This window comes from Lepus europaeus, chromosome 14, assembly GCF_033115175.1.
Source record: "Lepus europaeus isolate LE1 chromosome 14, mLepTim1.pri, whole genome shotgun sequence".
Taxonomy (NCBI): Eukaryota; Metazoa; Chordata; class Mammalia; order Lagomorpha; family Leporidae; genus Lepus; species Lepus europaeus.
Window position 1 is genome coordinate 39,142,666 of NC_084840.1, and position 16,061 is coordinate 39,158,726.

Here is a 16,061-nt window from a genome sequence, read left to right on the forward strand (position 1 = left end):
TTTTCTTTATTTTAAAGGAAGAGACAGACAGATATTTTCCATCTACTGATTCACTCCCCAAATGTCCCCCAAAGCTGGGGCCAGACCCGGCTGGCTGGAATTCCATCGAAGTCTCCCATGTGGCTGTCAGGGACCCGAGTATTGGAGCCAGCATCTGCTGCCTCCCAGGTTCTGCACTAGCAGGAAGCTGGATTCAAAGCAGTGGTGGGACACGCAGGTGCTCTGGTACGGGATGGGGCAGCGCCAGGAGTCCCGGAGAGGCAGGATTCTGAAAAGAGGGGCAGGAAGGAGCCGTCAGTAGCTGATGCTGTCTGGCCGCTGATCCTGGGCCTCTGCTTGGTGATCACTTGGTCCTCACTGTGAGCTTATGGCACAGATGTTATGAATGTTCCCAACCAGGTGCAGGCTGGTGTTGAACATGTCCAAGGTCACCGGGCCAGGATCCATCCCCTTGGGCGCTCTCGTGGCTTTAGACCAGGGTCTCACTGCTCTGAGCCTCCCCTGTGAAAGAGATGGGGCAGAGTGAGTGAGAAACATATTGGGAGAGCAGGGATGAGGCCAGTGCCTTCCTGGTGTGGGACAGGGTGGAGCAGGCCCGGGGAGGGGGGCATTTGGGCCCCTTTGCAGAGGGACCCCATCCTGCACCTGACCTTGCAGTCCTTGCCATGGCCTCCTTGTCTCCTCGCTACCCCAAAAAGGGGCAAAATCAACAAACACTGAATGAACTGAAGCGAAAGAGAGGTAGGAAGAGGAGCTCTGGTGATGATGTCTTCTGGAAGTTTCTTCTTCTGGGCAAGGTTTAGGTAGACAGACTGGTTCATGTGAGGGTTTTCCACTTGGGGCATTTTCTGTTTGGGGAGCCAGTGAGAGCCTGATACTGTCACCTGATCATACCATCCCCCTCCCCGCCCTGCCCCCACCAAAGAAAACCCTGGATACAGCCGTGCCCCCTAACAGGGCAATTTTGATTTGATTTTCCAAAGCCTGAACAGCTGGGGGTTTGCAGGCAGCTGGCGGTGAGGCGCAGCCCTCGGGTGGGGGGTGGTGCGAGGCAGGGGCGGGGCTGAGCCCGCAGCAGCCGGCAGAGCGCAGCTGGCACGGCTCCATGGTCACGGGGTTGTTTACTCCAGGCACGGGCTTTCCTGCACATGTACACTGCACAGCCCAGAGAAGAGGTGACATCAACACTCTCGCTGCTCGCTTTTGAGGTGTTTTCCCCAACGGGAAGTGGTTCACGGGCAGCTGGAGCTCAGGGGTACATGAACCCTGAAGAGAACCAGCCAAGCAAAGTGAAACCCAGCCTGTGTGTTCTGCCTCGTCCTGAGGCGCCCTTGTGTTGGGTAAATGTTACTCTTGTCGATGCTCAACGGATCACAATTCCTGCAAGTCCTCACGTGCTTTCGTTAGGATCTGAGTGGAAGCTTGGCCAGAGAGGCATACAACCGAGGCCGGGAAAGTCACACTCTGCTAAGGCACATGGGACGCAGGCATCCTATGTAGCAGCTTGACCCACTGTACCACAACACCTGCCCCTGAACTCCTCCTTGTCAAAGGACAGACATGACAAACAGAATGTGGGGCCCGGGGCTGACATGCACAGTGTGTAGGGCAACGTTCTCATCTCGTATCAGAGCACTGCTTAGAGTCCTGCTTGCCTGCTGACACACCTGGGAGGGCAGCGGAAAACAGCCCAAGCACTTGGGCCCCTGCCACCCACCCACGTGGGAGACCAGGATGGAGTTCTTGGCTCCTGGTTTTGGTCTGGCCCAGACTTGGCTGTTGCAGCCATTTGGGGAGTGTGAACCAGTGGATGGATGCAAGTTCTCTCTCTGTGTGTCTCGACCTCTTAATCTGTCACTATGCCTTCCAAATAAATAACTAAATATTAAAAAAAAAAAAATCGGGTCCTTATTCCTGCCTTGTCCCATACCCTCCTGGGCCCCAGGGCAGGTCCACCCAGAGGCCTGTCTGAAGGCCCCAATTATAGGCACTCAGGCCTGGGTCCAGCTCATCCCTTTCCCAATCCTTCAGGACACAGGCTGACCTCTGACCTCTGTGTTTTCCCATGGCCCTCACATGGCAGTCTGGTCCCTGGCTGGGGTCAAATCCCGGCCTCCAAGGGCAGGAAGTGGTCAGCAGCACATGGCCCTGATCCTCATCTGTGTCCCCAACCCCTCACCCCTTTAACTCTGGGCCCAGGGCCAGGTCCAAATCAGCCCTGCAGCAGGAGACCCCCCTGTGAGACCATCTTAGCACCTCAAGCCCAAGGCTGCCCAGTGGCTCCTTCTACAAAACAAAGAGTGGGGTGCCTGCTCCCAGACAACAGTTCAGCCCTGGAGCAGGCCTCTAAATCCACACCAGATTTCTTCTTCTGGCCCCTGGCTAGGGTTGCAGGTTTGGCAAATAGAAATGTAGGAAGGACTGTGGTAAAATCTAAGCCTCAGATACACAGCCAATAATCTTCTGGCATCAGTAGATGCAGGTAGCTTCCTTTACTTTACCTGGTACCCCTACCCCTGGCTTCAACCAGCCGCCAAATCGACACAGGAGAGGGGGCCTCTGTGTAGGGGAAGCCTCCGGATAGGGGGTGGCCCCTTGGCCCCCTGCCCAGACCCGGTCACCTGGACTAAGTCCACCTGGTTGGCCTCAGGGGGTCAGGGCAGGACTTGGCAGCAAGCAGTGTGAGGGCGGAGAAAGCACTCTAGGCTGGGAATGGCCAACCTCCGACGTGGACCGGAGCATGAGTTGTGTGAGCTTGGGGAAGTTGTGGCCATGCAGAGCCTCCCTTCTCTCTGCTCAAAAACAATCAGGGGAGAGGGTAGGCGGCCAACTCTGAACTCTAGGAACAGCAGCAGGAAGAGGGAGAGGATGTGGCTCCTTACTGGACGGAACGCGTCAGCACCAACCAGTCACTCCTGTGGAGGAATGCCCCCTGCCCGGCAGTGGAGAAGCTGTAGGGACAAATCCACAGCCAGGGTCCCCCTGAGCCTTCTGAGCTCGGGCTGGGGATGCTCGTGTCTGCAGGCAGGCCGGGTCCCGGAGCATTGAGGCTGATGGGGCAGTTCCAGCTCCCGCTAGGGTCTGGGGGCAGCAAGCAACAGAACTCTATGCCCACAGAGAGCAACCGAGCAACCTGGGGCTGGATGGGGGCAGAGATGAGAGCCCCCACCTCTTCAAAATGAACTTTTTTTTTTTAAGCTTTTATTTATTTGAGAGATAGAGTTACAGACAGTGAGAGGGAGACACAGAGAGAAAGGTCTTCCATTTGCTAGTTCACCTCCCAAATGGCCACAATGGTCAGAGCTGCACCAATCCGAAGCCAGGAGCCAGGAGCTTCTTCTGGGTCTCCCACATGGGTGCAGGGGCCCAAGGACTTGGGCTGTCTTCTACTGCTTTCCCAGGCAACAGCAGAGAGCTGGATTGGAAGAGGAGCAACCAGGACTAGAACTGGCACCCATATGGGATGCCGACTGCGCCACGGTGCCAGCCCCCAGGAAATGAGCTTCTGACCTCAACACTGAAGGTGAGGAAGGAGCTCAGGGCCATTGAACAGACTGTAGTAGGCAGCTGCCTTCAGTCCAGACAGCCCCTCCTCAGGGCTCAGGGACCTGTCTGGCTGCTGAGCTCCCAGGAGGTAAGAAGGGTGTGACCTCCCTCCCACCACCACCATGTGATGAGGAGGGGCCATGGCTGGGAGGATGGCGGCCTGGGCCCTGGCCTCTGGCTGTGCACAGAAGATGCCCTCGTGGCCAGGCCCATGGACAGGAGGAGAGCCGAGCGGGGCACAGGCAGGATCTGCTGGGGCCCCGTTCCGACCCGGAGCACTCTGGTCTGAGCCTGTCCGAGAGCATCTCCCTGACGCCTGGTCCTCTGGGATATCTGCCTTCTGTCTCCCCGCACTGTGCTCACTGCAGACACTGGGTGGGGACAGAGGTGTGTTTGGGAAAATACTTGAGTCAAAGGCCAAGTTACTCCCGTTGGGGCCAACTAGACCCCTGCCCTGGGAGCCACCCCCAGAGCTTCCAAGGACAGCAGCCTGCAGGAGGGTTCTGAGCCTCAACCTCTCCCCTGAGGGGACCTTGGCAGCCCTCCTGCTGGGTGCAGATGGCCAGGCCCGAGGGCGTCCTCAGCTGCCTGGCCGTGCCCAGAGCGCCCGCTGACCCTGCTCCTGTCCCCAGAGGTGGTGGGCAAGTTCCTGCTGTCGGACGCCTCCACGCACCTGCTGGAGTTCAGCATGGAGAAGCGGCTGCCGCCCAACAGCGAGCTGGTGCAGGCCGTGCTTCGGCTCTTCCAGGAGCCGGTCCCCAAGGCGGCGCTGCGCAGGCCCGGGCTGTCCCCGCGCCACGCCCAGACGAGGGTCACCATCGAGTGGCTGCGCGTCCGTGAGGACGGCTCCAACCGCACCTCCCTCATAGACTCCAGGTGGGAGTCGCTGCGGGGGCGGCGTGGGGGGGGGGTAGGGAGGTGTGCTGGGCTCGGGGGCAGGGGGCGGGCAGAAGGGTGCGCCAGGCTCGGGGGCGCGTAGGGAGCATGGGCGTGCAGTGCCAGAGAGCCCCCCCCCCCCCCCCGGGCCTTCAGGACTGCCAGGCCCAGCCCCGACTGCTCAGACTGGGCTCTGTCTCAGGCTGGTGTCCCTCCACGAGAGCGGCTGGAAGACACTGCTGCTGCTGGTGTCGGTGCACAGGGAGCACCTGGTCCCCGGGGCGTCCAGCGCGCACAAGCTGGTGCGGTTTGCCCCGCAGGGGGAGCCTGGTGGCGTGCAGGACGAGCCGCAGCTGGAGCTGCATACCCTGGACCTCAAGGATTACGGGTAGGTGCAATAAGCCAACCTGTGGATCAAATACAAAGATATATAGATATATAGGGCATTAAACTTATTTTGAAGTGGGCAGCTGAGTTTTATGGGGGAGGAATGAGACAACAGGTGCACAGTTCTTCCCCTCTTGGGAGGCCCCAGTAAATGGCACTTTCTTGTTTGTATGTTATTTGTAGGTCTTCATCACAAATATCTACCTTCTTTAAAAACATTTATTTTATGTATTTATTTGATAGAATGACAAAAAGACCAAAAAAAAAAAAAAAAGGGTGGTGATGGGGGGGGGGGGAGTGGGAGAGATCTTCTATATTCGGTTTCACTCCCAAACAGCTAGAGCTGGACCAGGCTGAAGCCGGCAGCCAGGAACTCCATCCTGGTTTCCCACAGGGATGGAAGGGACCTGAGTACCACTGCTTTCCAGGTGCATCAGCAGGAGCTAGACTGAAAGCAGCAGAGCCAGGACTCGAACAGCACTCTGACCTGGGAGGCCAGCTTCGCAAATGGCCACGTCACCCGCTGCTCCGTGACACCTGCCCTTACATCCAGCATACTCTAAGCTGGAACCTTCTGGGTCTCCTGCCCTCAGCTGGCCTCTGAGCCTGCCTCTCTTTGTCCCCACAGAGCTCAGGGCAGTTGTGACCCTGAGGTGCCACTGACTGAGGGCACTCGCTGCTGCCGCCGGGAGATGTTCGTGGACCTGCAGGGGATGAAGTGGGCCGAGAACTGGATACTGGAGCCCCCAGGCTTCGTGGCCCACGAGTGTGTGGGCAGCTGCTGGCAGCTGCCAGAGCCCCTGTCTTTCAAGTGGCCGTTTCTGGGACCACGGCGGTGCATCGCCTCGGAGATGGCCGCATTGCCCATGATCGTCAGCATCCAGGAGGGAGGCAGGATCAGGCCCCGGGTGGTCAGCCTGCCCAACATGAGGGTGAAGCAGTGCAGCTGTGCCCAGTGGCCTTGAGCCATAGGTGCCTGTGTGGTCCCAGGGGACTTGGCTTCTGGGTGTGTGTCCGAAGTGTTCCAGGGCACCAGGTCAGATGGAGCATACTGACTGCTAAGGGGCAAACGCTGTGCTGTCCACTAAGTCTGGCATTTGCTTCCTCTGACAGTCAGCTCGTCGAGTCAGCTCCCAGGATTGAGACCCTGGCCGTGGAGTAGCTCTCGTCCAGTGTTCTCTGTTCTTCCTCCTTGGCTGCAGCATACCCTAAGCGCTTAGATGTGTTGATACTGGAACCTCAGGGCAGAGGGACCAAGGTGTCCTGATTTCCTGTCCCGTCACAGAGTGTGGGCTGGCCTCCAGCCACTACTTTGGAGCTAATTCCTCAGATCAAGTGTGGGCTGTGCCTCCCCTTACATGGGCTTTGCAACACACAAAACAAATTTATTCTGTTAACTTTGTCTTTCTCTATTTTATCTAAAGCCCTACAAGCTGGGAAGGGAATGGAAAGTTCTACAGTGATTGGGGCTAGCTGACGGAGAATGAAGCAAGGAGCTTGGCTTCGTCAAGGTCTTGGTTCAGCAATACCAGAAGCCAGGACTCAAATGCATTCGGATTCTAGTGGCCGTGATGCCTGTGAGACACGTCTTTTTGTTGTTGATGGTCTTGTTGCATAGTGATTGGATGTTATTTCAACTGCTTACATCAACAATTTAAAAAGCTGATTATCAGAACAATCGTTGACACAAGGATGTGGGTCAGCACTTTAGATTTTGGGCACAGAGAGTCGATTTTCACAGCGTTGGATCTCACAGTATAGAACGCCAAGAGCACAGGGGCTTCAAGTCTGTGACTTTGACATGGAGTCTGGGCCTGGGGCTCAGACATCTTGGGTTCTTTGCCAGTCTGCACAGCCCTTTTTAGCTATAAATTCAGTGTCTTCCATGAGGCCGCCCAGTGGGGCTGGGGGTCTGTGGGCCCCTGCAGACACAGGTAGAACGTCCTTCACATGCAAGCTGTCAGCTGTGGCTGGAAAGCCTGTCTCCAGGCCAACCGGCATCTCCCCCACTAACAGCCCCTTGTGCTGCACGTGTGACCTTGCAGCCCGAAATCACACCTTCAGGGTGGCTGCAGTCTTTCACCCTCAGCTGGCAGGGCAGGGGCTGAGTCCCTGGGGAGAGTTGGACTGGCTCTAAGAGACCCTGGCTATCTTGTGTGACCTTGTGGTTTTAAATCATGTAATTTAGTTGCAATCTTCCACCCAGAGCTAGCAGAGGAGGGGGCTGAGCCCCTAGGAGACGGACAGTCTCCTGGAGACCCTCACTGTTTCCTTGAGCCCCAAGCCAATCAACATATGTATGTGAGACCCCTGTCCAATGGGACCCCCAGTAGGATGACCCAGTGAACAGATACCAATGCCTTAGAAACCCAGGACACCTCCTCAAAGCCAGTGTCCCGCTCGGGCACTCTGCCTGCTCTCCTCTTGGACCAGACGCTTTCTCTGTTGCTTGCCAATTGAATAAAAGTTTCTGCCTCTTTGCAAATTGTTTCCTGGCCTTTTTTTGTTTTTTTTTTTTTAAGATTTATTTATTTACTTGAAAGTCAGAGTTACACAGAGAGTAGGAGAGGCAGAGAGAGAGAGAGAGAGAGAGAGAGAAAGAGGTCTTCCATCTGCTGGTTCACTCCCCAGTTGGCTGCAATGGCCGGAGCTGCTCCGATCCAAAGTCAGGAGTCAGGAGCTTCTTCTGAGTCTCCCACGTGGGTGCAGGGGCTCAAGGACTTGGGCCATCTTCTACTGCTTTCCCAGGCCATAGCAGAGAGCTGGATTGGAAGTGGAGCACCCAGGACTCGAACTGGCTCCTATGTGGGATGCTGGCAGTGCAGGCAGTGGCTTTACCCGCTACACCACAGCACCAGCCCCTGGCTTTTCATTTCTATACTAAGCTGAGGAAAAAACCCAGGAGACTGGCTCCAGCAACCGCCCTCCCCTCCGTGACTGGTAACGCCCAGGGGCTGGATTTCCTTCCCTAACAGGAACAACCCCTGACTTCCATACACTTAGTGGAGAGCGAGGCTCACTGTTTCTACAAGCACTGCACGCACTGAGGGAACAGTCTCTGGCTCTCCCTCCACTCACAGCTGATCCATCCTGGCCTTCTCTTGAACTTCTCTCTTTGGACTAGTCTTAGCCCACTGAAGAAGTGTAGCCGTCTGTTCCCTCTCTGAACCGATTACTGGGGCCAGAAGCTGGACTTCCCTGACCCAGGGCCTGACCAGGCTGGCACTGTTCTGGAGGCGGGGGTGGGGTGGGGACACCCGGGGAGGGGGAGAAGAATGAACAGGTGCAGTCTGAGAAGCCAGGGCAAGTCCAGGGGGCCACACCCAGGAACCTGGTGGGGTCAGTGTGGGGTCCTGGGGCAGGTGGGAACAGCAGGAGAGGGGAGACAGGGGCAGAAGGGACACTCAGGGGCGTGCCTAGGGCTTGGGGGAGGGGAGGAGGTGGATGGGACAGAGAGGAACTGAGTGGGGGAGGCAGAGAGGCACCCCTCCCCCTGCACGGCCGGTGCAGGGAGCTGCCGGTGCAGGGAGCTGCGGGGAGCGGGGACAGGCTGCAAGGAGGGTATTTTTATCATTCCAGTGACGGATGAAAGCTGAGAAACAGAGAGAGGTCAGGGAAGCTGCAGAGCTGCCCATGTGGGGAGTGGGGAGCGGCGAAGGCGCTGGGGGGAAGCTTTGGTCTGAGCCCTTGTTTTGCGGATGAGGGAACCCAAGCGTGCGTGATGCGCACCCCGGGATGGAGGCTAACGAGGCAGCCCACCACCTGGCTACCGTGCCGGGAGCACGCGGAGCCATGGGGCTGGACGGGGCTGGGCGCCCCTGGCTCGGCTCCGGGCAGCTCTGGCCGTGCGGCCACCCGCGTCGGGGGCCGGATGCTGGGCCTCAGGGTTCCATGGTCCCTGCTCTGACAACTGCAGGGGCTGCCCGAGCAGCGTTGCGGACAGAGCTCCCCGACCTCTGCCCACCAGCGCGGCACCCAGAGCCCGTCGGGGGAAACTCAGAGCAACGCAGAGACCCTCCCGCGCCGCGTGCGCCGGGGTCCTAGCCCCTGGACGCCAGCACACGGCGGAGAGGGGCGTTGGGGCCGCTCGGGCGCGGGCGCAGGCTCCGGCTCCGGCTCCGGCTCCGGCTCCGGCTCCAAATTGGGCAAGAGGCGGCCGCGGCTGTGCGCATGTGCAGGAGGCGTCCGAGTTTCACTTTGTAACTTTTAAGTGGTGGGGACGTCGCCCCGCCCGGCCAGGTGCGGAAGGACATCTGCCCCCGCTGCCGCCGCCGCAGGTAAAGTGGGAAGGGGCGCCGGGGAGGGGCAGGAAGCAGCCGCCGGAGCCCGGGGTCTGCGGCCAGCCTCGGCGTTCCGCGCTTGCAAGCCGGGGGGACTCCGGGGCGCCCCGCGTTCGGCCCCGCGCTCCTCGGGACCCCTGACAGCTTCTCCGAGGCTGCGGCTCTCCGCCTTGGCGGCCGATCCTTGCCTCTTCCCCAGTCCCGTCTCTGGGGTTTGTGGGCTGGAGTCGGACCTCGCCACCGGGCCAGGAGCACGGCCCCGGGTGTTTTTCCGTTTCCAACCCTGGGCGAGGCAGGGTTGGGAAGAGGCCGGGCGGGCGAGGAGCCTGCTGACGCGGGGAAGGCTCGGGCCCTTCGTGGCCGCTGCCTGCAGCCCTGGGGCGGGAGGTCAGGCTCTTGGGGAGGGGAAGGTCGGCAGGGAGAACGAGGGGCGCTCTGCCCAGAAACCGAATCCGCAGAGGTTCTAGCACCTGGTCCACCCCAGGCGCCCTGAAGGGCAGGGGGCCTCTGTGCGGGGACCTGCGCTTCCCCGAGCTCTGCCCGCGAGGCCGCTCAGCCCCCAGGGCTCATGGCTTTGTCTTGCTCCTACCTGTGGAGGGTTTGGAGCTAAGCTGGGAGATGCTGGTCACCAGTTCACACGCGGAGGACATAGGGGGCTGTTGGAAGCATCCTGGGGCCTCCCTGCTTGGCTGCCGCGGCTTGAGAACACTCACGGGTCACCCCCAGGGGAAAAGTAGCCCTCCTTCCCCTCCCCTATGGCCCTCTGTCTTCCTTCTCTCCTCTGACCCCTGCCAGGGCACCCTCAGGCCTGCTGCACCTTAAGGTGGATGTGGACAGAAGCCAAGCCCTCCTTTTCCCTCCACGTACCCCTGTCACCTGCTTACGGTTGGGGCAGATGCCTGTCTGGGTTTTTGGGGGGCCCCTGTCTGCTGCTGCATTTCTATTAGCCTGAGAGGTGGGGCCAGGCCCAGGGCTTTACAAGGACTGTCTCAGGTGTGGGCCTGGCTGCATCATCAGAAAAAGCCCGTGACTCCCCTTTTATGGAGAAGGAAGCCAAGGCAGGGAGTGGTTAAGCTGATTGTCTGAGTGGCGCCTGATGCTGAGACCCGACCCCAGAGCCTGCTCACAGAACCCGCGGCCGGCCGCGCTGCCTCCCGGGTCTGCGCCACCCCACCGTGGTCCTGCTGCTCCAGGTTCAAGTGCAGGCTCCTGCTCATGACAGTGCCACAGGAGAAGTTTGTGTTTGCAACTTTGTGAAGCGTCTGCAAGATCAGAATTAGCTTCTGAGGCAGAAGGCCCAGAGCTGCTAAGGAAACTCAGAGACTTGGTGGTGATCCAGGTGCCTGGAGTTGGAACAGGGCCATTTTTGCCAGAACTGTAATGCCCCCACACTCCCTGCAGCCTGTTGCTGGTGTTTCTGGAAGGGAGGCTTGGAGATCGCCAGTCGGCTTAGAGCTGGGCCTTGCTGCCGGCTCAGGTGGACAGGGTGCGTGGTGCTGGTTTACTTACTTGGCAAGTTGAGAACAGCTGTTGGTTCAGCCCTATTCTGCAGGCCACAGTCAGCCTCTTGGGTGCTCCTGGGCTGAGCTTTGGTTGGGGGCCCGAGTTCAGAAAGCAACTCTTGGCGTCACCTTGGGGCATAAGTTGGGGCGGTGATGACGGAAGAAGCGATGCATGCTTTCTGGAAGGCACGGGTAGTGACTGGCATTCCCACGTGGCTCACACAGCAGAGTCGGTGGGGGCGGGGGCGGGGGCTGAGCCCGCTGGGGAAGACCCACAGTGTGGCCCATGCGAGCCAGAGGGGCCCAATGCCTCAGCAGAGTCTGGACACGTTGTCCGTCTCGGGGTCAGGGATGGGCTGTGCCCTGGCTGAAAGGTCTGAGACACAGTGGACCCCCAAAGGCGTGCTCTCCACTGGTGCCTGCGTCCTGGGGCCAGGCCGGCCGGCTTCCCTGCCTGTTTCTCATCAAACTTGTTAAGCCCACGTCAGGGAGCCTGCTGGGCCAGAGCGAAGTGATTGAGAGGAGGCGCAGGCCGGCCTGCCTTCCCGCCTTCCCGCTCCTTTGCCGCCCGAATGAAGCAGCTTCGACCAACGGCCCTGGCCCCCACCCCGGCACCGCCCCAGCAGCCGTGGCCTCCTGGGGACAATGCGCCCTCTGTGAGCATTTGGTGAGGATGTTTTTTCCTTTCCACTCACTTTTCAAGCCTTCCCTGTGTTTTCAGCTGAGTTCCCATCCCTGATTCTGGCCTCGGGAGCAAAGTCCTCCCTAGCAGCCACAGTCCGGGGCCTGCATGAGGCCTGACCTGGAGTCTCGCTGAAGCCCACAGCCACCAGCGCATCTGGGGGTGAGGACCCTTCCTCCCGCCCCAGCAGGGCCCCAGCCGTGGGTGCTGTGGGTGAGGAGGAGTGAGCAGCTCAGGGGCGCCCCGACCGAAGGGAGCCACTTCTGTGAGTTTAGGGGAGACCCAGGGAGGAGGGAGCCCACTGGGGGGCACAAGAGCTCCATGGGGACATCTGAGTCCTATGTTTGCGTAGGGGGAGTGTGCGGAGGGGGTTTCCATCCGGGACCCTTAAGCTGGAGAAGGGCAGTGCCCCTGTCCCCCTCGGGGCAGGGACGGCTGTGGAGGCTGAGCGGCAGGACACGAGTGGCAGGCCCGGGGCCCGGCTCCGGAGGTGGCCAGTGCTGCCTTTGTGTTTCTCAGCTCCCGCTGAGGGCCTCTCTCATGGACCTGCGCCGGCGTCTGGGAAGTGTGGGACAGGCCTTGGCTTCAGCACCGGCGCAGTGGGGCATCCCAGTGGTGCCCCTGGTGGGGTTGCGGGCAGGGAAGCTGCCTGTCGTGCTTCACGTCCCTGCCGTCACAACCCCTGCCACCTACAGCGCCTGAGAAAGTGACTCGGCCTTCCGGGCAGCCCTCCCAAGCCCTCGGGACTGCCTCCTACCCACCCATGCTTCCTGCACTTCCTGTGGGTGGGTGCACCTGCCCGTGTGTTGTCAGCAGTCCAGCCTGGAGCTGTGTTCGCTTTGGAAATGCGGGCCTTCTTGGAGCCCTTGAGGAGGCCCTGAGACTTCCTTCCCGACCCCGTCCCCGGCCTCGGCTGCCCCCTTTGCCTTCTCCGCTGTCCTCTCATGCTCCCTGGCTGCCCCCTCTGAAGCCAGGTGCTTGGTCTCAGTGAGTTCACACCTGTTTGTCAGTCGTCTGGTGTGGAAGGAAGAGAGTGTGTTGTGTGGGAACTGGTTGAGACTCCGTTCTGTCTTGGGGCAGGTTCGTCAAACTCTGAGCCGCAGTTTCCAAGTGCATGGGACTGGCTCATCCCTGAGGCCCCATCTCTGATGTCCTGTGACAGCGGCAGTGAGTGAGGTCTTGTCTGTGGCTCCAACGGATCAACCATCAGCTTCGCTGCTCCCTCCCGCCTTGGTCGCATCTGTGTTGTCCTCTTCCCTGCCTTCGTGTCCCCAACCCCTGTCCCACAGGACCCCAGCAGCAGTCCCCGAGGCCGGAGGAACTCCAACAGCTTCTGTCCCTGCCACCTCCTTTCTCCCTGTTTGCCTTCCTGGAGATCCGCCCACTGTGTCTCGAGTGAGCCATTTGCGCTGGCCATCTGACTCTCTGGGACTCTTCCTACAATGGCACTATTCTCTGCGGCCACTGCCAGGCACGCAAAGGGCCAGTGTCCGGCTCTCCCTGGTCCTGGGTTGCCAGCCCCTGCAGGAGCCACGGAGCAGCTCCAGCCCTGACTACCTGCATCGCTCTGTTCTCCAGGGAGGGCAGGCGCCATGACCGACTCCGCGTTTCTGGATCTGTGGCAGCCCCAGGCCGTATCCATCCGGGAGCGCCTGGGCCTCGGGGACCAGCCCAATGACTCCTACTGCTACAACTCGGCCAAAAACAGCACCGTGCTGCAGGGGGTCACGTTCGGCGGCATCCCCACCGTCCTGCTCCTAGACGTCAGCTGCTTCCTGGTGAGAGCTTGGGCGGGCAGGTCCCCTCCTTGCTCGTCTGTCTGAATCCACCAGCCAGGGCTCTGGGGGAGACGCGGGTGAGGAGTCAGACACACATCCCTGGGCTTACGTCCCAGCTCTGCTGCATTCCAGCTGTTAGGAAAATGGAGGTAACGATTGCTACCCAGGAGAATTTTGGAGAGGTCTAGCCAAGCCTTGGATGTGGATAAGACACCCAGCTGCCCCTGGATTGCTCCAAGGCCCTTGGAGAGGGTCCGTCTCAGAGCACTGCAGGTGTCAGTGTCACCACCGGTTCCCCTCCAAGATCCCTTGGGGCCCTGTGTCTCAGAGCTGACCTCAGTCCTTGTTCAGCATAAACCTCTTGTTCACAGAGAGCCCCTCAATTTGAAATAAGTTCTTCCTTGTATGGCCTTGGCTAGTTGGGACTTCTTGGGGTTAAAGTGCACTTGCTGTTCCCAGATGCCTGTGGGAGGGTGGGGCACTCCTGATGCCATCTCCTAACATGGAACGGAGACTGGGTGGGGGGAGCTGGGGAGGGGGAGTAAGGGGGAGTTCCTGAGGGAACAGGGCCCCCAGAGGCAGGAAGGAAGGGTAGCGGTCACCAGTTTGCTGGCCTCAAACATGTTCATCAGAAGGGGGCGGGGGTTCCCCTTCTCTTCCTGTGTTTGTTCCTGGGTGTAAGAACCACATGATCCCATTAGAGTTTTGCTGCATTGTTGCTCCTTTCCGGGCTGGGGACCTGCAGGCCACCCCCTTTGCTTTCCTGGAAAAGGGCTCTGTCCGTACCACATGGACCCATTTCTCATAGCTCCAGCCTGCTGTCGGCGGAGAGCACTGTGGTATACATCAGTCTTGGTGGAGAAGCAGGGCCAGGCGGGCAGTGGCGGTGGATTTGGGAGTCAGTCGGATTCATGGAGGGGGTGGCTCAGGTCTCCAGGGTGACGAGAGAGTCGGGAGAGGGGACCTGGCGGAGATGGTATGGCTACAGCAGGGCTCGAGAGCGTCCCCCTCTGGTGCAGTGAGCTGGGCTGGGTGGGTTTGTACTGCAGGAACCTAGCAGACTGTCGGGGAGGCGACAGGGCCAGGAGGGCCTGGGGAACACGGACGGGTGGGAGGTGTCCACACCCCTTGTGCCAAGACAGCAGTTGTCCCAGGTAGGCTGCCATGACTCACCTGCCTCTGAGCAACCAGCACTGACTTCCTGATTTGCCTGGAGATGCGACCCTCCCCTTAAAACCCCAGTTTCTGACTGGAGCTAATTTTGGGGTCCTTTTCCACCTCCCTGGTCAGAGAGCCGAGGTGGGAGTGGGGAGCAGGCTAGAATTTGTGGATTTCTAGAACCAGGGGATAAAGAGAGATTTCAGCTGAGCTGCCTGCGGGAGACCTGAACTCGGAGAAACCGGGCCACTCCTGGCTCAGCCTGGGGATGCTCTGCTACCTCTGTTCTTACTAAAAATGAAATTATGCAAGGAGGGGGCCAACCCTTCCCCCTGGCTCAGGGCCTGCTGGCGGTGGGTCAGGGCCTCAGTTTTGACACTGCCTTGAGAGCAAAGCACAGAGCTGATGTGCTTGGCTAGGCAGGCTCCAGCACTGAGCGCCTGGGTGCTAGGAGCAGCGCGTCAGGCCCCTGGGCTGTGTGACCTTGGGTAGCTAGGCGCCCTCTCTGGGCCTGGGTGACCTCCCGCTAGCCCTGCTGAGCCTGGGCAGGGGTCTCCTCTGTTAGAAGCCGTCGGATGGATTTTGACTCAATTTCTTTTCTGCTCCTAGATTTTAATTGGGATTTTTTCCATCATTAGAAGGAGATTCTGGGATTATGGCCGCATCGCCCTGGTGTCAGAAACAGGCAGGTAAGAAAGGCAGGGAGCTTACGCTGTGGGTGTGTGTGTGTCTCTGTGTATGTGTTAGACACACACACACACACACACACTCTGGAGTGCGCCGGGTGCTCGCGAGGCCCGCCGTGCAGCCAGGGCCCACACTTGACTGTGGCAGTAGCCTGTGTTCCCTGAGGTTGTGTCCTGTCCACCCCTCGCCTCAGACCCTGAGGTCACCCCGTTGCCGTCACTGTGCTCCGCACCAGCCAAGGCCCAGGCGCCCAGCTCTCTTGGGGCTTTCTGGCTGGGCCGTGGCTGTGGCTGGGATTCTGAGGAAACTCTGTCCCTTAGGGCTTTCGGGGTAACTGAGGGAATCCTGCTCTCTGTCTAGGACTCAGGGCGGGGGCTGGCGGAGCGCGTCACGGAGAGCAGCAGGGCCGTAGGGAGCTGGCCGGCTGGGTCAGGGCGGGGAGCGTGGGCTCCACGCGGGCTCTTTGTTCCCTGCCTCCTGAGTGGGAATGAACTCCCGGTCTGCGCAACCGGACTCTCCAGCTGCAGCTGGCCGTGGTGCATGCTGGATCTTGTATCAGATGCAGCAACAAGAAGCACCTGGGGGAGAAGTCAGGGAGGCTGGCAAGGTGGTTACTTAGTATCAAAGAGGAGGCTTGCTCTGGCTCCTGTGGAGGTGTGGCCCATGGGGTGTCCCCCTCTCTCCCGGAAAGAGGAGGTGTGTCTGTAAGTGCACTTCCTCCCCCAAGTTCTCCCTTCTGGCATTGGTGAAAGCCCAAGGGGATGACCTTGAAGTTGGGGGAGAACCTTCTGGCACGTCTGCTGTGCCTGTGACCTGTTCAGCCTTGAGCAGGACAAGTGCACCTGGGCTTCAGGAGGCCCTGCCGCTTCCCTGGCTGAGATCTCGGCCAGGTCCCCACGCCACCTGGGGTCTGGCTCCTGTTCTCACTCCCCCGTGGAGTGACTGTGAGATAATGGCTGGGTAAGTGCTCTGAAAGTGAAGCTGTGTCACGTTTTATGCCATTCGAGGAGGGACTGTGGGGCCAGGAGCAGGGGATAGAGAAGAGCAAGCAGTCACATATTGAAGATGCCTCTACGTCCGAGAGAACAGGGGGTCTTCCCGGGGTGCTCGGGGGGTCCGGTCAAGGTGCTGCAGCTCAGCAACTCCAGCGTCTGCATGCTGGCAT

The 16,061-nt window shown here is 59.7% G+C and overlaps 2 protein-coding genes across 3 annotated transcripts in view; both read left to right on the top strand.

The window, feature by feature from the left end:
* Positions 1–665: 665 nt before the first annotated feature.
* On the top strand, positions 666–7,221 carry LOC133773406 (left-right determination factor 2-like). The gene is made up of 4 exons (XM_062210765.1): positions 666–741; positions 4,179–4,422; positions 4,625–4,810; positions 5,438–7,221. Exons 1-4 carry the CDS (start codon positions 666–668, stop codon positions 5,772–5,774), a joined length of 843 nt encoding a protein of 280 aa, XP_062066749.1. The 3' UTR covers positions 5,775–7,221.
* A 1,777-nt stretch (positions 7,222–8,998) lies between these two features.
* Positions 8,999–16,061, top strand: part of TMEM63A (transmembrane protein 63A) — a 31,163-nt gene continuing 24,100 nt past the window's right edge. The window contains exons 1-3 of one of the 2 annotated variants that reach the window (XM_062210474.1): positions 8,999–9,086; positions 12,852–13,051; positions 14,819–14,898. In XM_062210474.1, coding sequence (XP_062066458.1) covers positions 12,866–13,051; positions 14,819–14,898 — 266 coding nt within the window. In that variant the 5' untranslated portion in view covers positions 8,999–9,086; positions 12,852–12,865. The remainder of the gene's footprint in view (positions 9,087–12,851; positions 13,052–14,818; positions 14,899–16,061) is intronic. The other variant, XM_062210475.1, reaches the window with a different exon arrangement.

Bases quoted from the DNA above. Each gene is read 5' to 3' on its own strand.
- LOC133773406 (XM_062210765.1), top strand. From the start codon at position 666: ATGGCCTCCTTGTCTCCTCGCTACCCCAAAAAGGGGCAAAATCAACAA. The intron at 4,423-4,624 runs GTGGGAGTCGCT...GCTCTGTCTCAG, and splicing joins ACCTCCCTCATAGACTCCAG to GCTGGTGTCCCTCCACGAGA. The intron at 4,811-5,437 runs GTAGGTGCAATA...TTGTCCCCACAG, and splicing joins CTGGACCTCAAGGATTACGG to AGCTCAGGGCAGTTGTGACC.